This window comes from Lolium rigidum, chromosome 3, assembly GCF_022539505.1.
Source record: "Lolium rigidum isolate FL_2022 chromosome 3, APGP_CSIRO_Lrig_0.1, whole genome shotgun sequence".
NCBI lineage: Eukaryota > Viridiplantae > Streptophyta > Magnoliopsida > Poales > Poaceae > Lolium > Lolium rigidum.
In genome coordinates, this window is record NC_061510.1 from 272,983,197 (window position 1) to 273,009,394 (window position 26,198).

Consider the following 26,198-nt stretch of genomic DNA (forward strand, 5'->3'; position numbering starts at 1 on the left):
CTGCTTCATGCTGTGGCAGATGGCTCCTGAGATGTGGTATATCGAACTGGCCGTCGGTGGGAGCAAGGTGCATGCTGGCTGCAATGGCAAGCTTGTGTGTCGCCATACCCCGTGGCTCGGCTCCCATGCCGCCAAAGACCCTGTTCGCCCTCTCCGACGCGTACTTCAGGTATATAATTGAAATGTGCAGCCCACGCCTTGTATGCTACTGTCTGTGCCTATAAGCCATGGAAAAAGCTTAATACTTTTACTCATGTTTTGATCAATTTCTTTCTAGGGCCTGGATCCGTTGACTGCAGCAAGCATTTTGCAGCGTGTGTTTTAACATGATGGGAGACGTGCGAAGGCGCGAGGGCTGCAGATGATGGAGCGCTTGCTGCGTGCAGTCTGTAGGTGTCAAACCGGACGATCGGCCGGCGCGTTGGGAGAATGATTAGGACAGGACAAGGGGCGAGTCGACGGCCATGCAGCTTACCAACTGACGGGCAGAGATCATCTGTTCTGCTTCCGATTTACGGAATGGACGGTGGGGGCGTGCGTCAGCAGCCTGCCATGCCGGTAATCCAGTGCTGGTGGCAGTAGGCCGGCACAGGCTCTGCTGCTCAGCTCTTCTCTTCCTGTTTGCGCCACTCTGTTCCCTAGTTTGCAAACTACCCTGCAAAGTCTGGTGGTAATGATCTGTGCTCATGGGTCAGACATGCAACATTTTCTCAGCAGAATACACTTGAAATGTAGTTCAAGTTGAGCATCTTCAAAGTTTTTCTGATCTCACTCGCCTAATAATTTCTTAGTTGGTCCATACCGGGAAATGCCAATCTAACATCTACATGGATGTAAGATTTCACACTTATTTTGTAAGTCAGAATATTTTTTTGCAGTAGATAAATAAATCATTCACCACATCCTTTTCCTATATCTGAACAAATCTGTAAAATCGACATTAGAGAAAAAAAAGCCGGATGAAACTTGTATCACTATTAACATTATCGTTGAATAAAGTGATGGCTGTGATTAGTATCCCTATTTTTGCATCAGAATAGTAGTACTATTCTTGCATTATATTCTGAAGGATCAGCTTACAGAGATAGAGGCGACTGGTATGGTCATCTCACGGGTTTCGAATTTCGTAAGTGCAAAATTCTGAAGGATCTGTACATTAATACATACTACATGTTGTGTTTCTTGTTCAACAGCACCATGGCATCCTTCCAGTCATATCAAACAGTCCACCGAGGACTCTAGGTCGTTGCCTTTGATTGTTCCTTGAAGAGTGTCTTGTCCTAGTTTGGAAACAGACTTCATGTCCTAGTTTGGGAACTTTGTGGGTTGATAGGGAGGCGCTGGAGCTGAAGCGATTAATCGGGCCATCCAATATGCAGTCCTCTGATGTGCATATTTCAGATTCTGAAGGAATTCTAGGTCCAGCCCAGATGGTTCCTACGTTTGGGGCTGTCTGCCTGCAGACACTGGAAATTGCGGATCAATGTAGAACTGCGTATATATTGTTGTAAAAGTAGATCTGTTGCTTAAAGTAGTCCAACAGTGCGAGCTAAATTGGTTACCTGGACCTTCTTCCCGAAGACAAGTCTACACTTCGAAGTCTTTGATGAAGCCTATCCTTTGCTTGTCGAACCACATCAGGAAGTCGGTCACTTGATGCGTTGGTTTTCAAATTCAATCCTGAGTTGAAGAGCATTTTCCTGTTGGTTCAGTTATGCTGGCTACCCCGAGCAACTTCATAGCCCTGTGTATTCTGAGTTGAAAAATGAGAAATGAACATTACACCTTATAGTGTACTTCATTAACAATACTTCACAAAAGCTGGTACGCTAAGGCAAACTGAATCTGGAAGACGTTCACATTTCTGTACTGCATCTTGTATAGAAGATGTTCGTTTAAACATACTTTTGTTTACAATATTTACATACAAAACGAGAAACTATTAAGCAATTTCAGAGTGATAAATGACTAGAATGCTGTTTACAGTCTGCGGAGGACTAGCATAAAAAAAGATCTACAGAGTTATAATAAGAAAAAAAAATCTCATTGAAGCAGGTTATACACATTTTGCAGCTATTTGTGCATTCTAATTGTCAAATTCTCAAAGCTTTGCACGCACTCATCAACTCTGAAAAATGCCAAAAAGCGTAGCCAAACTAAATGCAAACTTATTTTTCATAAATGTAATGTAAGCATTTGCTGTCAGTTTGGATTAAGCATCTTTGACAAGGTTTCTTTCCTTGAAAATTTTGATTGAACTAATCAACTCGATGTCAGCAGAAACAAATTCTTGGGTAGCTCTTTACCAAAATGTAAAATGACAGAGGTAGAGGCGACTGTATATGGTCATCTCACCGGCCTGTGGTGCGCCGAGCGAAGGGGGGTGAACCCGGCTCGCGGGGGCAGGGAATTCGCGGCTCAGGGAGTCGTCAGTGGGCTCCACCGGCAGCGGCGGCGGCGCTGGAAGTAGAAGAGCTTGGCGGTGATCAGCATGCAGCCTCCGAGAGAAAGAAAGCAACGACCCTCCCTGTCCCTCTGCAGACTATGTATTGTATTGTTTATGTTCAGCAGCAGCCGCCGGCCGGCCATCGTCGCCTCCAAGGGACTATCATCTGTTTTTAGCTCAGTTTGCGCTTGTCCGTGGTAGGATTCGGATGCAGAAGGCATATCCAAGGGAGCCCCCATGCACTACTCATCTGTTTTTCCCTATGTTTCAAAAGATGGCTCTGGTGGTTAGGTCCCTGTGGTGGAACCAGTCCACCCAAGTTCAAGTTCTAGACTTGGCATGGGTGTTTGTATTTACCTGGATTATTCCAGGATTTAACTGGCGCTATGATTTCAGTGGTAGGTGACGTGCCCGTCAACAACGAGACGTCAGTGGTGACTTCGTCAACCTCAATATATACCGGCTCAGTCCCTCAGAGGTGCTCATAAGGGTAGGGTGTGCGTGCGTGCGTTCATAGAGGTGTTTGTACGTGCGTGTTTGTGAGCGTCTGCGTTGTACTGTGTTCTAAAAAAAAGACTAGTTCAAAGCCTCTCTTTTTTCCTTAGAGAGTTCAGCATTTCTTTGTTCACTTAAACAAATCATTACAAAGGGTATCACAGATACATTTCAGGACATCATTAAGGAAAAGAGGGAACAACCAAATGTTCAACTCATCAAACGATATGTGCTAAATTATTAAGCAAACGACGAATGGGACAACAAATCCAGGGCTTCAATATCCTATAAGCCAATATGATGTTGTTCAGTCTTTTGTCTCGAGCAAAGGTCAATGTACACTTCACATCAAGTGCTTCCCCAAACCACCGCCTCCTCGCGGCCGACGAGTAAAGCCACCAACACCGGCAAGCGCCTCCTACCGATGGATCGACTCCGCCTTCACCTTGTCAGGCTGCCGCCCTAGATGCTTGAGATCTCCCCATGACATGCAAAGTAGCGAGAACGTCGCCGCCACCGTCCTGACGAGGTTGCCGCCCTAGATGCATGAGCTCTCCGTGTGAGCCGCGAAGCGAGAACCTCACTGCTACCTTCCTCGGTGGCCATGTGCGGGCTTCCCGGCGGTCACCTCCGAAGGTGGCGAGGGAGAAGTAAAGGAAGGGGGCGGCTACGGTTTGTCGCCCCAGGCCAAGCTAAACTTTTTTGGGTTCCCATTTTGAACGCTCTCCCTTTGTTTCTTTTGGGTTTCATATCTAGTTTGCCCTAACTTAGGTATTTTTTTTTATGATGGTGGTGTTGTTTGTGTAATATTTTGCATGTTTATGGATAAATCAACAATTATTTATTTCATATTTTGTTTTAAAATTCAGAAATATGATTTCTAATTTTAATTAAAATAATAGGATCGGTGGAGTCCGAGCCAAAAATCTCCATCGCGTAGAGCTCGACATTTTTTTTACTCTCGTTCTTTCTACCCCTCGAGATTTAGTCCAAACTCGGACCGGGTAGAGCTTCGGGCCGGTCTAAAAAAGCCTGAAGCTTAAATATAGGCCCAAGTTTGGCACGGTCAGAGCCCAACCCATTCCAAAGCATGGAAAAGCCCGGTCCAGCCTAACTCTTGTCTAAATCACATATTTTAGGGTGCCACTCCCTGGAGGCCGACCTTTCCAAAGGTCCGGCTAGCGTCTGTACATACGACGCGTGGCACCGGTGGAAACTAACGAGCCCACGATCTACGCGGCTCCCGCGCACGTTCTGGACGGAAGTACACGGCTCCCGCGCGTACGCGTACGATTCATCGAGTACAAATCGCGTCTCGCGCGAGTACAGCCCCGCGTGGCCGCGTGAGTACCTCCAATCCATTCGCTAGCTAGCTCGCGAATCAAGTACACGGCAATATTAGGTACACGATGGAATACAGTTTGTACACACAGGTGAATACAAGTACACTCGCGTATACGAGGAGGTACAATCACGAACACAGCGAGAGTACGGTCTCGCGCAACACGCGAGCACGATTGAACACACATACGAGTGTACGAGTCACGCACACGAGGAGGTACGATCGTGCACACGAGCAGGTACGATCACGCACAACACACGAGTACGAGTTGAACACACGAGCGAAGTACAAGTATAGTCACGCGGACGAGCGGTACAAACGCGCATACGAGCGAGTACGATCATAAACACAAGCAAGTACATGTACGGACGTACACCGCACACACGAGCAGGTACGGTCGCGCGTAAGTACAGTACAGTCCCGCACACGGCGAAGTACGGTTAGCGAGTAAAGGGAAAAATTGCACCAAACACACTAAAAACGAAATACTTTTCGGTTGAAACACGAGTACGGTTGAGTACACACCACAAGTACAATCATACTACTATTGGAAGTACGAAAAAAAAGTATCTCCAAACCTATCAACATGGGATCTAGTTTCGAAGATCTCGACGCGAGGATCTCAAAAGTGAAAACGGTTCGTAATTTGGATTTACGGTTCTCAAGATATTTCATTTTGAAAAAGCGAATCTAGAAGAAAAAGGAAAAAACTGACACGACCAAGTCTTCTCTCCTCACTCCCCACTCCGCTTCGCCTCGCGACACGTGGCGAGCAGGGAGACCACTTCGCAGGGATTTTCTGGCACCACAGCGCGCCACTTGTCGCGTGCGGAGCGAGTTGTCTTCCCTTCGCGAAGGTCGGCCTTTTTCTAGAGTTTTCCCATATTTTATAGATTAAAGCCTGAACTGACCCAACGTTTGGCTCAAGATTTACACCCAAGCCCCATCTGGCATACATGCCCCGATGCCTGGCCTGGAATTTTTAGGCCGAGGTGGGCTGCGCATGCTATCCTTAGGATTGAATAGCTACACCAGGCTACCACAACAACAGCTAGTTCGATCGAGGGAGCGTCTATTATCCGCTATAAACGGACCAAACGATTGGCTCTGCACAACCCTCCGTTTTCCTCATCCAAGCACCCCCTTCCTTACTTGGTACCCAAGCTTCGGAAGAATCTATTCCATACTGCCTACCTATGGGTAGACGCAGGGCCTTCTTTGTTTTCTCATATACTTGGGCTCGGGCCATTTTGTCTGGGTAGATGGTTTCCTATTTCTTCGTTCGCACGTGTATCCAATTCGTTGTAATTTCCCACACACAATAGAGAATAGTAGTGGGCGCGTAAATGTTCCAAATTTTGCTGGCTCATTTTTGTTTTAGTGTTTCCTCGTGTGGGCAATAGAATAAGGCTCCAGAAGTTATGTTCTTAAAAATTTAGATTTTAAAATATTAAAATTCAAAAATTGTTTGAATCCGAAAAATGTTTGAACTTCCCAAATATTTGAATCTGAAAATTGTTCGAATTAAAAATGTTTACATCTAAAAATTGTTCAAATCTGAAAGATGTTCGAATTTAAAAAATTCCAAATCTGAAAATGTTTAAATTTTAAAAATGTTCAAATCTAAAAAATGCTCGAATCCGAAAAATGTTCGTATTTAATAAATGTACGAATCTGAAAAATTTTATTTAAAAAAAACTCAAATCTAAAATTATTTGTATCTGAAAATATTCGAATTTTAAAAATGTTCAAAATTAGAAAAAATTCTGATTTTAAAATTTTCAGAAAAACTTGAGAATTTCATATTTGAAAAAGTTCAAATAAAACTGACTGGCAAAAGTAGACACTGCCCAAAATTAGTCCGCCCTGTGCGGAGCGCCGGATCGCTCCCATGAATAGGAATCCCCCATGATTGAGCAGGCATAATCAAATCGAGCTGTTATAGGCAACCTCCGCATTCCCGTGCTCCTTTTTCCCCCCAAGGCCTCGTTCGGTTGCTCCCAGCCCGGCCGGTATTGGGCCACAATCCGCGTGGTTACACAGGGGTTGGGCCCCCGGGGGTTAAATACCGGCCCACGTCTAAAACGCGTTCGGTTAAACCACGCCGGTTTTCTACACCGTCGGGTTTTGCCCCAAACCTCTCCATTCGACCGGTTTTTAGAAACACGAGGGTCGACCCGTGGATTTCATCCCGAGCGACGCGAGCGATACGAGCTTCCACGACACGGCGCAGCGGCGGCGGCGGCTTGACCGGAGGGGACGGTGGCCGGCTGGACGAGAGCAACTCCACCACACACGCTTCCCTTCCTCGACGCCGAAGCCGCCACGGAGGCCGACCGAGGATCTCCAGCATCTCCTTCTTCCCCGCCTCCGGCATCTCCTTCTTCCCGCCTCCGGCGCCGGCCGCGTAAGGTAATATTATCTCCTCCTCGTCCTCCCCTTCCCCTCTCGTGTAACGTTAGGGATTGCTCGTGTTGGAAGGTGATAGGTTGTGGTAGGATCAGATCTTGTCCTCCTGGGTGTCTCCTGTCCCTTGCGACGCCGACCATCATCTCCGTCGACCGCCAAGGTCACAAAGTGGGCAACTCTCTGGCCTCTCTCTCTCTCTCAGCCGCGGCTGTCTGGCGAATAAAATCATACATCTGGGGAATTTCGTTGTATCCCGGTCTGGGAATCTGGAGTAGTTTGCGTGCCCGTGCAGCGGTTTCCCAGGGTGAGTATTCTCTGAATTTGCTCGCGAGTGAGGTAGCTGCGTGCTTGCATTGCTGCCGATTATAGTAGGGCGATGGGTGGTATTCGTAGTATTGTTTCGATTACTTGAGTAGAGGTTGTGCCGCGCGTTAGCCAAGAAGCGATCTGCTGATACTCGTCGGGAGTATTTGGTGAACCATCAGGAGATGTATCCACAATGGCCAGGCCACCAATTCTGGGAGCATATACAAGCTTACTCTTTGAAGTTCAGCAGAGCTCTGCTGCAGTGTCAAGTTCTACAGACATGCAACTTGATGGAGCTGGAATGTGAAATAATAGGATCAATTAGAGTTAGAGAATGCAGCCTTTTTCTTTTGCACTTGCAAGTTTAATGTAATAAGTGGTAGGTACTATAATTCTTTCTCGAGGTTCGGGCACCTTTCGCTCAGTAGCCGGCAGCCCGAAGTGATGTCCTTCATTACAAATGTTGAAATGAGGGCGATTGTAACTCCTGGCTGGCTACCAGCCTTTTGTATTCGAAATTTGTGATTAGGACCGAATGTTTGCACCTTGCGAGTACAACATGCTTATCTCGAATCTAAAGCTGATAGCTATACTCGCATTTAACCAGCCCACAAGATTTTTTTGTTCAATTTGGAAACTCATCTTTGCTTCCCGAGTCCCGTGGTCCTCTCTTATATTAAACCCGCAATTATACTTTCCGTGTTCTCTTTCTATTTGTGGTATTTAAACCCGCACTTTGTTCCTACTTAGTATCTCGAATTTGTTGTGGTATTTAAAACTGCAATCAAACTATCGCAACTATCCTAGATAGAGCAAGCAAACTATTGCAACCTGCTCTATATAGGATAGTATGTATAACATCAAGTACTTATAAGTTTTTAATTAAAAGCAAATTCTGTTCATTAAATAACTAGTGGCCTTTTTATCTTTAGTTTTTGAATGGCTTTGAGAATTACGGATCGGATTAGGAAGAGAGAGGAGGAGGAAGAGGAGGAAGAGGAGGATGATGATGATGTGATTCTATTTCTTTTACCAATGCCGCATCTGCCGGGTGAACCAAGGGAAAAAAGCCCCGCCATACATCGACGATAAGAGGCGAGGAGGTTGTAAGGGACTTGCTGGAAGGGCACGTACAAAATTGCCGGGTAGCATTTAGGATGGAGGCCCACATCTTCAGGGCTTTGGCTAGTTTCCTTCGACGCGAGAGATTGGTGCGTGATACCAGACTTAGCATCGAAGAGAAACTTGCAGCCTTTTCGTGGATGCTATCCCATAATTCCTCATACCAGGATCTCCAAGTACAGCTCAAGCATAGTAATGACACTTTCCATAACATCATGAATAACTTCTTCAACATCGTTCCTGCACTATCCAAGCACTTTCTGAAGCCTCCCAATCCAGCTCAAGTACACCCAAAGATCCGGAACAACCCAAGATTCTTTCCTTATTTTCGGCTTTTTGCTAAACTACTTCAGTCTAAATCATATAACCATGGAAATATATTCTTTTTCACATAGCAAATGATACTTTGTTGGTGTTCTTTGCAGAATTTTCTAGGAGCTATTGATGGGACTCATGTTCCCATGAACATTAATGGTGACATAGCCACACCATTTAGAAATAGGAAGGGAACACTCAGCCAGAACGTGATGGTGGTGTGTGACTTTGACCTGAACTTCACATTCATTTCTTGTGGTTGGGAGGGCTCTGTGACTGATGCTAGGGTTCTTAGGTCAGCAATTCGCAAAGGGTTTAGAGTACCTGAGGGCAAGTTCTATCTTGTGGACGGTGGGTACGCAAATACTAAATTCTTTCTTGCTCCGTATCGTGGTGTTCGATACCATTTGAAGGAGTTTGGCCGTGGTCACCGAGCACCCAAAAACTACCAAGAACTGTTCAATCATCGCCATGCCGTGATACGGAATCATATTGAACGGGATTTGGGAATCTTAAAGAAGCGCTTCCCCATTCTCAAGGTTGGAACACATCACACAATACAAAACCAAGTCAAGCTACCGGCTGCCGCTGCAGTTGTTGCATAACATCATCCGTATGCACAAGGGGGATGAGAGTTGGTTAGATAACCAAAGAGAACTCATACCTGCAGCAAACTATGTTGACCTACCCGATGGTGACCCCCACAAAATCATCAAGTAAACCATGAAGGCGACCACCTTAGAGATACCATTGCGCAACAAATGTGGGCAGATTACCGACGTTAAGTAGTGATGTAATAAAGTAGTGACATCTGAACTTATTTGATGTAATAGGGTACCAAACTTTAACTTCTTCTGTTTTGCATCTTGTTTGATGTAATAAAGTACCAGACTTGAACTTCTTTTGTTTTGCATCTTGTTTGATGTAATAAAGTACCAGACTTGTTTGATGTGAGATTTTTAAATTCTTATATGGTGAATAAATGTCTGTCTGCTTGTATCAATAATATTTGCAGGAGTCGCCATGTCGACCATGACGAATTTAAGACGATCTCCAAGGACGGGAACGCAAGGCAGTGGTGGGGTAACAAAAAAGAGGGGAACATCATCTAAAGGTGAGTGCATGTGTTCCTTTAATGTGATTGATGCTACTTGACTTCTTTATAATGTGTAGCTTATCGTGAACTTGACTTTTTTCTCAAACAGCTAGGGCCTCTTGGAATGCGGACCTAGAGAAGGCTCTTGTGGATTTGCTCCATGAGCACAATACTCCACAATATCGTGGGCGTAATGGATGGTCCACCGATGTTTGGAACAGGATTACCAACAAATTCCATGATAACCATCCATACAAGAATTACACAAAGGGTCAGATCCAAGACAAGGAGAAGGAGTTGAAGAGAGAGTACAAGATGCTCAAGGAGGCTAGACAGCAGAGTGGGGTTTCATGGAATGAGAAACGGTGTATGATTGAAGCTGATCCAGAGTTGTGGGACAACCTCATCATTGTAAGATAGTTTGTATTGCTCCTTTCATGCTTATATTCATTCCTTCTAACAATATGCATCACTCATGTGTTCCTTTATATTGTGCAGTCATTTCCTAAGATCGGGAAGTTCCGTAGCAACAAGGCTTTTCCCCTCTTGGATGCCTTGGGAGAGCTATATGATTGACATCTTGCCGAGGGAAACTACAACTTCACTTCCACTGAACCAACACAGCACACACAATTGGAGGTCAATCCCGAGGTCGGCTTCGTAGAGGCGACACATTCCCATCATGATATTGCAGAGACCGCGGTGGATGATACACAAGGAGGGATGCAAGAGGCTAGTCCGATGGAGAACTTTGTTGGGAACGGGAGGCTTCGCCTACGGTGCCTCGCCGCACCATCAACAAGTACTGAAAATGAACCTAAGAAGCGCCGGTCAAATGGAGATATTGCTGCTATGATGGAGAAGTACATTGAGATCAAGACGAAGCAGTGTCGAGAGCAAGCAAATCGCGAACATGGATGAGTACTCAATCAAGAACTGCGTGGCTCGGCTAAACACAATGGGATTGTCACGAGAGGATAAGGTCAAAGCCCTAAAAGTCTTTAAGAATGCCGACAATCGCGAGCTCTTCCTTTGCGTTGATATGGATACGAGCTCTCATGTGGCTGCAAGGCGAAATGGCTTAGGAAAGGTAAACTCTCTTATTGTCTGCAATGTTCTGAATCACATGTATATGCTAGCTAGCTTGATGCTTAGGAACTGAATTTGTTTCTGAATTTGTTTCTGAATTCGTATGGAGTTGAGTGGTTCATTTCCGTGTGCTTAAAATTTGTGGTCTTGTCTGCTTGCATCAGCTTTGGTAAAGTTAGAAAATGCATCCTATCCAAGTTGCATCACCACTGCTACAATGAAGTTGCATCAGTTTTAATAAACGAAATATATTTAACTATTTTACTTATTGTTTCTATTCAACTATTTTACTTATCTGCAAGAGTACAATAGTTTCAATTCAGGCATGTCCCAAGTACATTCAGGCATGTCCCAAGTACAGACCAATAATCATCTCAAAGTATTTTACAGTTTACAGTTTTAATTGCCCTTGATTACATCTGAAAGTATGCATTTGTTATGTGGCTTTACATCTGAAAGTTCTACTCTATCTTTGGTTTACTAAACACACTGAGATTTGTTCTTTGTGCTCGTCTGAATGAACTGAAACTGTAGAAGCAAAGTCTAGCTAATTCAGTTTTTTAATAGCCTAATTCAGTTTAAAAGTCTCATCCGGATGCTTTCTCATTGCTATACATGGCCAGTGCAAAGGTTGAAGAAGCTCCGGAAGAAGAAAGGCACCAATTCATGTGTGCTTTACAGACAGAAAGACTGAATATATTAATTAGCTGAGTCTTATTGTGTCAGTATGTTTATGGAAATGAATCACCTGTAGCTTGAAATATAATTATTCAGATAATTATTTTCCATCTAGCTTTAGTATGTTTGATTTCATCTTTCCGCCATGTTCAAAATGATGTTCAAAATACAAATTATGCTGAGTCAAAGTTGATGTTTTTATTTTGGTTGATGCTTTGTGAGATTGCTGTTTGTGCGCATACTTACCCCGGTGCGCTGCATGTTGCTGCTGCTGCTGCTTATCGTGTCAGTTGCTTGCTGCTGCTTCCCGTCAGGGGATTAACCGAACAGCAATTAGAAGTAGGGGGTACAGGGAGAGGAATTACTGGGGGTTGGGGTGATGATTCGGGATCACCCTAATCCCGCCCGGGTCAGTCCCACGTGGGTTTTCACTCCCTCAGAACCGAACGAGGCCCAAATCACAAGCGGCACGGGGTGGCAGAACAAGGTTGCGGCGACGCACTAAAGGAAGAAGAGCACAACCCTAGCGATCTTCCCTTCTGCAAAGCACGGGAGGAAACGCTGCGACCAGGTTCGTGACTTGCCTACTCCTCCCCACTCCCCAGGTTCGTACGGCGGAGGAATTTGGTGATTCTCCGGGGTTTTTTTTTTTTTTTTGAGATGGTGATTCTCCGTTTTTAACTTGTGTTTTGGTCCATTGGCGCCTGGGTTGGGCCGGAGTGCCTTTTCTGCCCAAAGTCATGCACCCAGTTTCGATTTGGTGTCCCAGATAGCTACCGGATGGGACTTGTTCTAATACACTAATCCATCGGTTTATATTTAGGAGCATACTGACACTGATCCCAAGACTTGTGCGCATATGAATTGAATTAAATAGAACATGGCAGACACCGAAGCTCTTTTACGCAAAGAAAGTAGAACTGGAGACCCTTGATGATAGTATACAGGATCAGAGCTTACTCCCTGGATATGAGATGTGCCTCGACTTGAAGTTGCCCAAAAGATACTATCAATAGTCTAACACACCTGGCATGTTAAACTACATATATCATCTACTTTAGCTGGACATAGAGCTTATCACAAATTTGATGTCATTGGCGATATTCTTCGCGTCTGCGGCAATACCAGCCAATCCTCTCCTCGCCAACCCAGCACAGTAGAGCCTATTTTCACCTTTCCAATGATTCGGATATTCTTTGGTTGGCAGCCCATTGTCATTTAACATGCTCTCACCATTCTGCACTCATAAATAAGATGTAACTTGGTTAGAAGTTTAGCAATTGTTGCAGCAAAAAGAATCTCACTTAGACATATTCAAATATCTATATTAGTACCTTAAGCCACATATTTGCCGTGCTCTTGTATCCAGTTGCAAACACAATTGCGTCAAATGAGATTTCATCTCCGCTTTGAAATTTAACTATATTGCCCATGATCTTACTAATGTTTCCTTGAACCTAAAGATTGGTAAAATTAATAAAGCAGGATAGTAAATCAACATATGGTATATGTAAAGGTTTTATATCATGTCTCGGGATATGCTAACTTGGATGATGCCCTTTTTTTATCAAACCAACGGTGCCGACATCAATCACAGCGGATCGGCCGGTTTTTGACTTGAGCATCATTGGACCCATGTTTGGCATTGTGATGCCATGCCTTGATAGGTCTCCAAACATGAATTTTGCCCCCATAACAAGGAGTTTATCCACTAGATTCAGCGGAAGATGGTGGGCTAGTGTCATCCCCAACCGGATTAGCTCCTTTGTCATTACATGAATCTGCATCCACAAAATGTGTGACGCATCTTTAGAAGCATACAATATAAATTAAAATATCATTCTAGTGGTAGTTATACTAAGAAATTTTATCCCATTACCAAATAAAAATATATAGTGCACATACCGGGCTTCTTACAACAATTGAAGTATTGACACCATGGGTCGCAAGGTCGTAAGCGATTTCCATCCCGGAGTTGCCAGATCCACTGACCAGCACACTCTTACCGGAGAAGCTCTTGCCTGACTTGTATCTTGATGAGTGGATGGTCTCACCCGGAAAATTTTGAAGTCCAGGGATCATTGGAATATTCTCCGCACTATTCTCACCACTTGCCACAACAAGAAAGTTTGCTGTGAACTTTATAATTTTGCACTCTGCCATGTCCTGAGCCACGATGGACCAAACTTTTTTTCTCATTGTCGTATGTTGATGAATCCACGCTAGTGAGATACTTCGGTTTAATATTGAAACACTCAATATAGTCATCTACGTACTTAAAAAATAGGGCTTTAGGTATGTATGTTGGCGCATCTGCTGGATATGACATGTGTGGTAACTCACAAAACTCCTTCGCAAGATGCAGCTTCAAACGTTCATATGTGCGGTTGCGCCAAAGTGACGCAGTGCAGTCCTCACGCTCGACGATGACATAAGGAATGGACAATTCGGTAAGGCACGCTGCTGTTGCGAGGCCTGCTGGCCCAGCACCAACAATCAACACCACTACATTCTCCATTGCAAAGAAAAGATTTGGCGAAGTTGTGGGAAGGGGTGCAGTGGTAGGCTAGGAGATTTAGAATAAGAAGAGGTATGTGTTTGCTTGCTATCTGAATGAATCTGTGGATGAGATAGTCAAATATGAGGCATATATATGCTTGTAAATGTCGCGTACCAAGATTAAGGGACGCGGAAAGAGATAAAGATCAATTGACACGTATAACCTGGAAATTGGAATGTTATAGATGCCATTGTTGGTGTGAAACCATGTCTCCTATAGGATAGGCAGGAAATGCAATCCTGATTGTTTGCATTCTTTTGGAAACTAACGTGCCATATTTGGGTATAGTGTATAGTTGATTAGTGTTTCTTTCTTTTAATTTCTATCATCATAAATAAAAATTCATCCAGGACAAAGATATGTTCAGAGTATATATATTTTTGAACTGTTTCTTTTCTTTCCTTTCATGCACTTGCTGACAATATAAACTGGAATTTGATACGATAAAGATGAGTCAACATATCTCAACATTTTGACCAAAATGGAAGGATTTCTCACTGTGCATTTATAAACATTATTATTTGATTACCCAAGAGATCATAGTGCATCTTCGATTGACAACATTCTGCATTAGACTAGGCAGACCACAACATTTTCTCGTGTGAATGAACTATTCCACCATGGTATAATCTGCACACTACATATGTGAACTCCAGGGCAGCTTATTATCGCTTTTTTTCTTCTAGTTGATGGTTGCGCGCTAGTATTGAATGTCTTATGTGCTTGGAAATTTGAGATTACATGGGTGATGTAAAGTAGCAAAATAAAACAAAGAGTGAACCTTGTATTCTACTTGGATTTTTTTATTTTGTAAATCATGAGTATAACAAAGATGCCATATGAGAAGCCATAGTTTATCAACGAGGACAAGGAATATAAGTTCTTTTATTAATCAAAGTGATTGGCAAGAAGCTATTAAAACGGGCATGAACATGACCTTTGCTTATTTTGCTATTTTGGAACACATGGTAAATAACAAATAAATAAATGACTTACATGCACAAACACAACTAAGATCAAATTTAAGATATGAACTTTAACTCAGTATTTGAAAAAAGCAGAATATTATTAACTCAAACAGAATACATGTACACGGTTGGAATGTATAATATAAATGCAATTTGAATCAGAAGATTAAATCCAGATGGCATAATTACAAATGAACAAAGTAAAGAATGAAATAGAAAATCCTTAATACTTATCTTTGTCTTCTCCTTGTTTTCTCTCCTAATGTTCTTCAAACCTGCAATAAAAAACATCAAAGACAAAGTAGGGATGATTAGTATGGATTCATGTATGCATCTCTAGGAGAGATACATTTTTTTGTTTATGATCTTAATCCATGTGGCAACAAGAAGTGGTCATGTGGCGCTACCGAATACAACATGCACATTCCTGTTTGCACCAACTGCCTGTGCATGGAAATACATGAACTGGTGCATTGTGTCTGCAAGTACATGAATGAGCACTTATGTGCATCTAGAGAACCAGAAACACACAACATTTGGTCTAATATTGGATGACTACAATCAGTTCTTATTTGTGGGTGACTACAGAACATAATGATGGAGAACCAAGGACTCTTTGACCAGGTATTAAGGAAGGATGTTTTCAGGTCCGTATACACCAACTCAATTTTTTGTTCTCTTACTATTTTTTTGATTTCAAATCCCTGTGCAAAATATATGACAGGGTATTTCTGGATGAGCACACAAGCTCGATGTTTATAATTAGCCAAAATTATTTTTCGGCGCAAGATATTTCCTCTGGTTCCTAATTGTTCATGCATAGGTGCTTATGATGACACTAATAATCATTTATATATGAAGCAACATTTGTTCCTTGTTTACATAAAGTGGTCTGTTTGAGCAGCTAATTGCATGTCTTTGATTTGTGGGAAGTGGCTTTGTGCGTGCAGGAGAGAGGTGGAATGCAGGCTTGCCAGGACATGCATCATTATTCACCAAGCAGAGCCGACCCTTCACCAAGCAGAGCCGAAACCAGTTGCCCCATCTGTGCCATCGTTGCTTAATGTGACACCGAATCCGAAGGGGCAAACAATATGTATGTGAAGAGGAGGAGCCAAATGGTGGCAAGGGAGAGAGACCAACGGGTCGTTGCAGAAGACATCGTGTCTGTCACGGCACACAAATAGCTACTCTGACCAATTCATCTACAAATATTATTCATTGGACACATTACTAGTATATGCATAAAAAACACACCATTCTTTCACTGGAGCGGTGCAACCTTTGCTAACACTCTAGGTCACTCTTTCCGTGGCAGGTTAACGATGGCCCTACAGTATGGACAATCAGTGCGGGACTGGAGCCATTGCTCCAGGCAGCCTGAATGGAAGATGTCTTTGCATTGCAGCTGTACTAGCCCTTCTACGGCACCATGGCATCCTTCCAGGAAGATCGAGCAGTCCACAGAAGAGTCAACATCGTCTTCTTCGATTGTTCCTTGGAGAGTTTATTGTTCTAGTTTGGAGAGAGGTCTTGAATGCGCCACTACTGCTGCCGTGCCATTGAATAGTTTGGCTATCCAGGCTGCCATCCTTTGATGCGCAGATATCAGTTTCAGAAGAGAGATGAGGCCCAGCCCGAATGGTTCCTACAGCTGGTGCTATCTCTGCCTGCAACAGCTGGAAAATGTGGATCAGATCAATGCATAGCCCCGAATATTGTACTAGTACATAGATTCGGTGCTTGAAATAAACCAACAGTGTGAGCTAAATTGTTGACACTGACCTTCTGCCGGGAAATAAGTCTGCACTTTGGAGTCTCCGATGAAGCCTCTCCTTTGCTTGTTGAACTGCATCAGGAAGTCGGTCATTTGATGTGTTGGTGCTCAATCCTGAGCTGAAAATAATGTTCCCTGTGGGTTCAATTATGCCTTTGCTTGAAGCTCCACAATCTCTATGGCTACTTCGAGTAACTTATAGCCCTGCGTTTTATAGATCGAGTCATGAGAAATCAACTGTCCAGTTTATACTATAATTATCAATGCTTCAAAAAGTTGGTATTGTAAGGCAAACTAAATTTGGAAAACATTCAGACTTTTGTATTGCATCTCGTATAGCAGAGCATTTCCTTTTTTTTATACAAAATTTGCGTAAAAAAGCAGGTGAACGTATGTAAGCAATTTCAGAATAATAAAGTGACTAAGAATGCCATTTGCAATCCTTGGAACTCTATGGATTTCTAGGCCTAAGTTAAATTGTTCTGTAGAAAATAAGTGAACAAACATGCTGCACACACAGGCACATTTGCAGTTAGCATCATTCTAATTGCCACACGTTCAAAGCTGGGAACACTCACATCACCTCCAAAAAGGCCAAATCTGCGACCAAACTGAATGCAAACTACATTTTGGCACTTGTTATAGCCCAGATAATTTTGTATTTCCATAAATATAATGTAAGGCACCGTCTTCTTTTAAGACCCAAAGGCATTTGCTATCAGTAATTTAACACTGAAACAAATGAACAATATTGGATTAAGCATCAGAGTGCCATGGTTCGTTTCCTTGAAATGTTGTCCAAACAAACTCACCATGTTAGCAGAAACAAATTCTTGGGTAGGTCTTTACAAAATGTAAAATGACATACTATAAATCATCAATTAAAAGTATCATTTGGATCCTTGCCAAAATGTTTGGTTTAAACCTCCCTATTTCTGTGAAGACATAGCTTATGTTTCCTTGTCAAAAGGTTTGGTTTAAGAGAACCTTGTCAAAAGAATAAGCAATTAAACAGTTTAGACCGATCCCAGAATTTATTTAACATAGCTAATGGTATTAAATTTTGCAGTGATCAATCAAACGGGAATGCACCTCTGTCTTCATTTCTTTTCTTTTTTCGATACAAAGCATAACATGCTCCGGGTTCCATTATCAGAAGATAACGGAACAATGTTTTTTTTTTGCTGCAACACCCCAAGGGACAAGGAGGAAAAACAAAAAGACCTAAAAACGAGAGCTGCAGATTATCCGCCAGGCATAGCCTGGCATCCCCAAAGCCACTACCGCATCTCCTACGCTGGATTGTACGTAACGGTGCGCTCCCTCCACTGCCCAGTTTCTACAGCGGGAATTGACAGCAAGGCCCCAAAGCCACTACCGAGTCACCACTCACCACAGAGAGTCAGCCGCACACATCGCAGATTCGCAAGGGAAGGAAACAGAGGCATAGCTAGGCGACTGCGATATGATCATCCATCTTACCAGCATGTGGTGCGCGATTGGAATTGGGTGGACCTGGCGGCGGCGGAGTCGCGACGCAGGGAGCCATCGGTGGGCTAAGCCGGCGGCGGTTGCGGGCGGCGGCGCTGCAAGTAGAAGAGAGTACCGGCGATTCGCAAGCAGCCACCTCATTTTGCTAGTTGTTCCGCAGCGGCGAGGACGTAGCGCGATTAGTACTAGTACTCAAGGAAAAAAAATAGTGCGCTATAACAAAATAGGGTTGGTCTTAAAATAAGCTATTAGCATGCTAGAGCACGCTATGAGCAAGGTATTATACACTGATCAAATTAGTGTGTGCTCTCTAGATATGTTATATCGCGCTATTAGTGTCAACATAGCGCGCTATTTTTTCCGTGCTAGTACTAACTTCATTCACTAATGTAATACCTTTAAATATTTTATTAATATGTATTAGATATCACTTTATTCCAAATTATAAACTGTTTTAGAAAACTAAATTATTTTGCTAAATGGCGTGTAATATGGAATGGAGGTGGTATATACCAAAATAAATGAACCTACACACTAAACTGTGGCCACAGACATGCTTAAGTCATTCACAACAAAACTGAAAGATGTTACATTAGTGAACGGATGGAGTAGTAAAAGTCATGATAGTTTTCGAAAACAAATGAGTTGGGTTATATCAAAAGTAAGTCAAACGAACAACATTCTCTTGCGCACACTCATTTTTTTCAGGATACTTGTGAGATATTATGTTTTAGATTACCCTAAAAGTATATTTTTGGATATTACAATATACAAGCATATATACAGATCATGCAAGTGTCATAATTTAGTTCAGAGAGTATTGTTATCTGTCTCCTCCCAGTTTTCCTTACATTTAAGGTGCTTAATCTAGGTAGAGAATAAAAAGGACAATTTCTCAAAATGTAAAATAATAAAGACTTCATGTAAATATACTTAGTATGGTTTCAATTGTATCTTAAATTCAATACAATATAAGATATACCGCATATATTAACAATTTTCTATGTGGTTAACTATGATAAGTAAGGAATATGCAAAAATTTATAGGTCGATATTACATTTGTTAGAAGTATATAATTTAGTATAAACTATTACAACATAATCATTCATCAACTTCCAAATATTGGGGTGTCACTCAAATGGAAGTGACGGGATTCAGCCTCTCGGGTATACATTAATCCGGCTATTGTTGAATAAGCTAACTAATGCATTAAATTCTTTAGTTTAGCTTATTTAACTTTATAACTACCATTGTGATTGAATTCTCCTAGAATTAACATTCGTTCCCTACCATTCCACATTAATACCAGCCAAATAAGGTGTAACAGAACAAGCCCTAAGAAGGTCACAATGCCGGAAATGGCTGAAGCGCTAGCTCTTCGACGGGTTGTCTCCCTTGTTGGTGACGAATAATTCGACAAGCTCATGGTGGTATCTGGTTGCCTATCTTTGATCCACATGCTTCACTCTTCGGAAGTGGATCGGAGTCTGATTGGCTTGATGGTGCACGATGTCAAGCTCCTAGCTGCAGTATCGTTTTCTCATATTTTCCGCGAGTCCAATTTTGCGGCACATACTTTAGCGCGCTATGCGGAGCACTTTGTTTCTGTTTGTTTTAGAAACTCTATTTTAGTAATGATTTTATTTGATCAGTTAAATATCACAATTCTCTTAAAAAGAAGGGACATAAAACCCTATCAGGCTATCACGTGTATCCACCATCGGTAATACTTCCATTTTTTACTGGAACCGAGAACAAGCATTTTTACATCTCGGGAGCATATGGCTCTTTGTTTTTTTTTAAATGAATTTTATAGGCATTTAAAAATGTTCAAAAAATTTACAAAAATTGTGGCACATACATCTCGATTTTCTCCGTGCTTGCAAAGTTGCTTGACGAAAAATCGATATAGTTTACAATTGTGCGTAAAGGTAAAATTCGGTGTTATAAAAACTCTTCACCAAACATTTCTTTATTATTTTACATAGGTCATGAAAAATGTCATTTTTCCATAAAATTTGGCGTGTGCACGGATGATATTGAGATGTACGCGTAATTTTTTTTGTGCATATTCGTTTTATATTTTAAAATACTTTTTTCCCGCAGCAGAACAATAGCACCCAAAATCAAAAATCAAAAATCAAAAGTGAATTTCCGTGGAACCGAGCATTTCACATGCGTATGAAACTCAGACGAGGGCAGCTGACTTGCGCGTCCACTAGACCTAAGAGAAGCCCAATCCCCCTCCGAAAGTGAAATCATGCAGCGACGCACACAACACGGTCCAGAAACGAATGGAATACCTACAACAGATGCGGAGCGGAGCCTGGGACCAGTAAAGTTCCACATCCGCATGCCCGTGCACCATTTTTCCAGATCAAGGTGATGGCGCAGGGAGGCAAAACAAAACAGGGAGTTTTCCTTCCGGCGGCGGCACAGCGAAGGAAGAAGAGAAGAGCCTTCCGAGCAGCGTAAGCGACCAGCTCAGCGATTTTTCTATTCCTCCTCAGGTTCCTAAATTTGGCACACGCCATGTGGAATCAGGCGATTCTCTATTTTTAGACTTGTGTGGTTTGGTGCCTGGTCGGAGTTTTCTTTTTCATGCCTGAATTCATCTAATTTAAATTTGGTGACCCAGATAGCTACTGGACAACCGTAAGTCCAACAAAAAAGAGGAAGCCCTTTTACACAAGAGTTGACCTAAAGACCCTTGATGATATTGCATACAAGACCAGAGCATACCCGCTAACAAATATGAGCCTATACATGAAGATGTCCCAAATATATGAATAGTCTGACACACTTGGCATATTGATCTGCATATATAGGCTAATTTAGCCGGACATAGAGCTTATCATAGACTTAATGTCATTGGCAATATTCTTGGCATCTGCGGCGATACCCGCCAATCCTCTCCTCGCCAACCCAGCACAGTAGAGCCCATTTTCACCTTTCCAATGATTCGGATATTCTTTGGTTGGCAGCCCATTGTCGTTTAACATACTCTCACCATTCTGCGCTCATAAATAACATATAAAATTGGTTAAAAAAATTAGTAATTGTTATGCAGAGTCTAACTAGATTAGGAAAACTTTAAAAAATCGTTAGTACCTTGAGCCACATATTCGCTGTGCTCTTGTATCCGGTTGCAAATACGATTGCGTCAAATGAGATTTCATCTCCGCTTTGAAACTTAACTATATTGCCCATGATCTTACTAATGCTTCCTTGAACCTACAGGTTGGTAAAGAAAATATTAATAAAGCGGCATAGTAAATCAACACATGGTATATGTAAAGGTTTATATCATGTCTAAGGATATACTTACTTGGATGATGCCGTTTTTAATTAAACCAACGGTGCCAACATCAATCACAGCGGATCGGCCAGTTTTTGACTTGAGCATCATTGGACCCATGTTTGGCATTGTGATGCCATGCCTTGATAGGTCTCCAAACATGAAATTTGCCCCCGTAACAAGGAGTTTATCCACTAGATTCAGCGGAAGATGGTGGGCTAGTGTCATCCCCAACCGGATTAGCTCCTTTGTCATTACATGAATCTGCATCCACAAAATGTGTGACACATCTTTAGCATCATACAAGATAAATTAAAATATCATTCTAGTGGTAGTTATACTAAGAAATTGTATCCCATTACCAACTAAAAATATATAGTGCACATACCGGGCTTCTTATAACAATTGAAGTATTGACACCATGGGACGCAAGGTCGTAAGCGATTTCCATCCCGGAGTTGCCAGATCCAATGACCAGCACACTCTTACCGGAGAAGCTCTTGCCTGACTTGTATCTTGATGAGTGGATGGTCTCACCCGGAAAATTTTGAAGTCCAGGGATCACCGGAATATTCTCTGCACTATTCTCACCACTTGCCACAACAAGAAACTTTGCTGTGAAATTTATTCTTTTGCACTCTGCCAAATCATGAGCCACGATGGACCAAACTTTTTTCTCACTGTCATATGTCGAGGACTCAACGCTAGTGAGATACTTCGGTTTAATATTGAAACACTCAATATAGTCATCTACATACTTGACAAATAGGGCTTTTGGTATGTATGTTGGTGCATCTGCTGGATATGACATGTGTGGTAACTCACAAAACTCCTTCGCAAGATGCAGCTTCAAACGATCGTATGCGCGGTTGCGCCAAAGTGACGCACTGCAGTCCTCACGCTCGACGATGACATAGGGAATGGACAATTGGGTAAGGCACGCTGCTGTTGCGAGGCCTGCTGGCCCAGCACCAACAATCAGCACCACTACATTCTCCATTGCAAAGACAAGATTTGGCGAACTTGTAGGAAGGGGTGCAGTGCTAGGCTAGGAGATTTAGAATAAGAAGAGGTATGTGTTTGCTTGCTATCTGAATGAATATGTGGATGAGATAGTCACATATGAGACATATATATGCTTGTAAATGTCGGGTGTCAAGATCAAGGGACGCGGAAAGAGATAAAGATCAATTTACACGTATAACGTGGAAATTGGAATGTTATTGATGCCATTGTTGGTGTGAAACCATGTCTGCTATAGAATAGGCAGGAAATGCAATCCCAATTGCTTGCAATCTTTTGGAAACTTACCAGCCATATTTGGGTATAGTGTATAGTTGATTAGTGTTTCTTTCTTTTAATTCCTATCATCATCAATAAAAATTCATCCAGGATAAAGATATGTTCAGATTATATATATTCCAACTGTTTCTTTCCTTTCCTGCACTTGTTGAACATATATACTGAAATTTGATACGAAAAGGATGAGTCAACGTCTCTCAAAATTTCGACCAAAACGGAATGATTTCTCACTGTGCATTTATAAACATTATTATTTGATTACCCAAGAGATCAAAGTGCGTCTTCGATTGATAACATTCTGCATTAGACTAGGCATACCACAACATTTTCTCGTGTGAATGAACTATTCCACCATGGTATAATCTGCACACTACATATGTGAACTCCGGTGCAGCTTATTATCGCTCTTTTGCTTCTGGGTGATGGTTGCATTCTAGTCGTGAATGTCTTATGTGCATGGAAATTTTAGATTACATAGGCGATGTAAAGTAGCAAAATAAAACAAAGAGTGAACCTTGTTTCTACTTGGATTTTTTATTTTGTAAAACATGAGTATAACAAAGATGCCATATGAGAAGCCGTGGTTTATCAACGAGGACAACGAATATAAGTTATTTTAGTAATCAAAGTGATTGGCAAGAAGCTATTAAAACGGGTATGAGCATGACCTTTGCTTATTTTGCTATTTTGGAACACATGGTAAATAACAAGTAATTAAATGACTTACATGCACAAACACAACTAAGATCAATTTTTAGATCTGAACTTTAACTCAGTATTTGAAAAAAGTAGAATATTATTAACTCAAACATGTACACGGTTGGAATGTATAATGTAAATGCAGTTTGAATCTGAAGATCAAATCCAAATGGAATAATTACAATTGAACAAAGTAAAAAATGAAATAGAAAATCCTTAATACGTATCGTTGTGTTCTCTTTTTTTTCCTAATATTCTTCAAACCTGCAATCAAAAACATCAAAGAGAAAGTAGGGATGATTAGTATTTGTTCATGTATGCATCTCTGGGAGAGATACATTATTTTGTTTATGATCTTAATCCATGTGGCAACAAGAAGTGGTAATGTGGCACTACCGAATACAATATGCACATTCCTGTTTGCACCAACTGCATGTGCATGGAAATAAATGAACTGGTGCATTGTTCCTGCAAGTACATGAATGAGCACTTACGTGCATCTAGAGAACCGGAAACACACAACCTTTCGTCTAATATTGGATGACGAAACAATCAGTTGTTATTTGAGGGTGATATACATATCATAATGATGGAGAACCAAGGACTCTTTGACAGGTTATTAAGCAAGGATGTTTTCAAGTCTGTATACACAAACTCAACTTTTCTTTTCTCTTACTATTTTTTTCCATTTCAAATCCCAGTGCAAAATTTATGATAGGGTATTTCTGGATGAGCACAGAAGCTCGGTTTTTTAATTTGGCCAAAATTACTATCGGGTGTAAGATATTTCTTCTGGTTCTTAATTGTTCATACGTAAGTGCTTATGATGACACTATTAATCATTTATATATGAAGCAACAATTGTTCCTTGATTACATAAAGTGGTCTCTTTGAGCGGTTAATTGGGGTGTCTTTGATTTGTCGGAAGTGGCTTTGTGCGTGCAAGAGATTGAGGTTGAATGCGGGCTTGCCAGGGCACCATCAGTCCGTCCCCATTCACCAAGCAGAGCTGAAGCCAGTGCCCGCATCGGGCAAACAATGTGTATGCGTATGTGAATAGGAGTAGCCGGATGTCGTTGCAAAGACATCCGTGTCTATCACGACATGCATATAGCTACTCTGACCAATTCATCTACAAAGGGACACATTAGTACATTAGTGATATCTACATCAGAAAACACAGCAACTCCAAGTGTTCTTTCACTGGAGCGTTGCCACCTTTGCTAACACTCCAGGTCACACTTTTCGTGGTAGGCTAACGCTGGCTCTGCACTACGGACAATCAGTGCGGGACTGGAGCCATTGCTCCAGGCATGCTGAATAGAAGATGTGTTTGCACTACAGCCGTACCAGCCCATCTGCGGCACCACGGCATCCTTCCAGGCATATCGAGCAGTCCACAGAGGACTCGACATTGATTGTTCCTGGGATAATTTCTTGTCCTAGTTTGGAGAGAGGTCTTGGATGTGCCACTACCCCTGCCGTGCCACTGCAAGGCTCTGATGTGGTTTGTTTAGGGCGCGTTTGGTTGCTTGGGTGCCCGTTGGCTCGCATCGGCCCAGCAATTTTCGGGCCGTTTGGTTCCCCGGGCGCACTCGCGTTGTTGCATAGCACGGGTTTTAAAGCACCCCTAGGACAGGCCCCGGAGGAACGCTCGGTTTGACAGTTTCTCCAGGGCCAGGCCCTGGCGAGACGAAAATCGACAACACCGTTCGCGCCGGAGCTCCGCCTCGGCATGGCGGGAGAAGCCGAAATCTTAGCGGCGTTGCGCGACAAAGGTAGCGGTAACCTCTCTGTTCGGTTACCCTCTCCATTAGCCCCCTCCCAAAATTTCCCTTCCCCCAACTTTCACACCGACGGTGGTGGCGGTGACCCAGATCTGGCAGCGCGCATCTCCCTTCGGTCTCCGGCGCCGGACCAGGGTCCTCTTCTCCAGCCGCCACGGAGCCTGCGCACATCTGCGACAGCTTTCGGCCGTATTTAAGATATGAACTTTAACTCAGTATTTGAAAAAAGCAGAATATTATTAACTCAAACAGAATACATGTACACGGTTGGAATGTATAATTTAAATGCAATTTGAATCAGAAGATTAAATCCATATGGCATAATTACAAATGAACAAAGTAAAGAATGAAATAGAAAATCCTTAATACTTATCTTTGTCTTCTCCTTTTTTTCTTTCCTAATGTTCTTCAAACCTGCAATAAAAAACATCAAAGACAAAGTAGGTATGATTAGTATGGATTCATGTATGCATCTATAGGAGAGATACATTTTTTGTTTATGATCTTAATCCATGTGGCAACAAGAAGTGGTAATGTGGCGCTACCGAATACAACATGCACATTCCTGTTTGCACTAACTGCCTGTGCATGGAAATACATGAACTGGTGCATTGTGTCTGCAAGTACATGAATGAGCACTTATGTGCATCTAGAGAACCGGAAACACACAACCTTTGTTCCAATATTGGATGACTACAATCAGTTCTTATTTGTGGGTGACTATAGAACATAATGATGGAGAACCAAGGACTCTTTGACCGGGTATTAAGGAAGGATGTTTTCAGGTCCGTATACACCAACTCAAGTTTTTGTTCTCTTACTATTTTTTCGATTTCAAATCCCTGTGCAAAATATATGACAGGGTATTTCTGGATGAGCACAGAAGCTCGATGTTTATAATTAGCCAAAATTATTTTCCGGCGTAAGATATTTCCTCTAGTTCCTAATTGTTCATGCATAGGCGCTTATGATGACACTAGTAATCATTTATATATGAAGCAACATTTGTTCCTTGTT

The 26,198-nt window shown here is 42.3% G+C and overlaps 1 protein-coding gene and 1 pseudogene across 1 annotated transcript; both read right to left on the reverse strand.

Moving 5' to 3' along the window:
- Positions 1–12,355: 12,355 nt before the first annotated feature.
- LOC124699511 lies at positions 12,356–13,816 on the reverse strand (annotated as a pseudogene).
- A 6,947-nt stretch (positions 13,817–20,763) lies between these two features.
- Positions 20,764–22,393, reverse strand: LOC124699512 (probable indole-3-pyruvate monooxygenase YUCCA10). The gene is made up of 4 exons (XM_047231807.1): positions 21,782–22,393; positions 21,424–21,657; positions 21,207–21,329; positions 20,764–21,109 (listed from the first exon to the last, which is right to left on the reverse strand). The coding sequence occupies exons 1-4, from the start codon at positions 22,391–22,393 to the stop codon at positions 20,930–20,932; spliced, it is 1,149 nt and encodes a 382-aa protein (XP_047087763.1). The 3' UTR covers positions 20,764–20,929.
- Between the last annotated feature and the right edge of the window lie 3,805 nt (positions 22,394–26,198).

Coding starts and splice junctions, on each gene's coding strand:
- LOC124699512 (XM_047231807.1), bottom strand. CDS start 22,393: ATGGAGAATGTAGTGGTGCTGATTGTTGGTGCTGGGCCAGCAGGCCTC. Junction 21,658..21,781: donor CAATTGTTATAAGAAGCCCG/GTATGTGCACTA, acceptor TTGTGGATGCAG/ATTCATGTAATGACAAAGGA. Junction 21,110..21,206: donor CAGCGAATATGTGGCTCAAG/GTACTAACGATT, acceptor TTATGAGCGCAG/AATGGTGAGAGTATGTTAAA.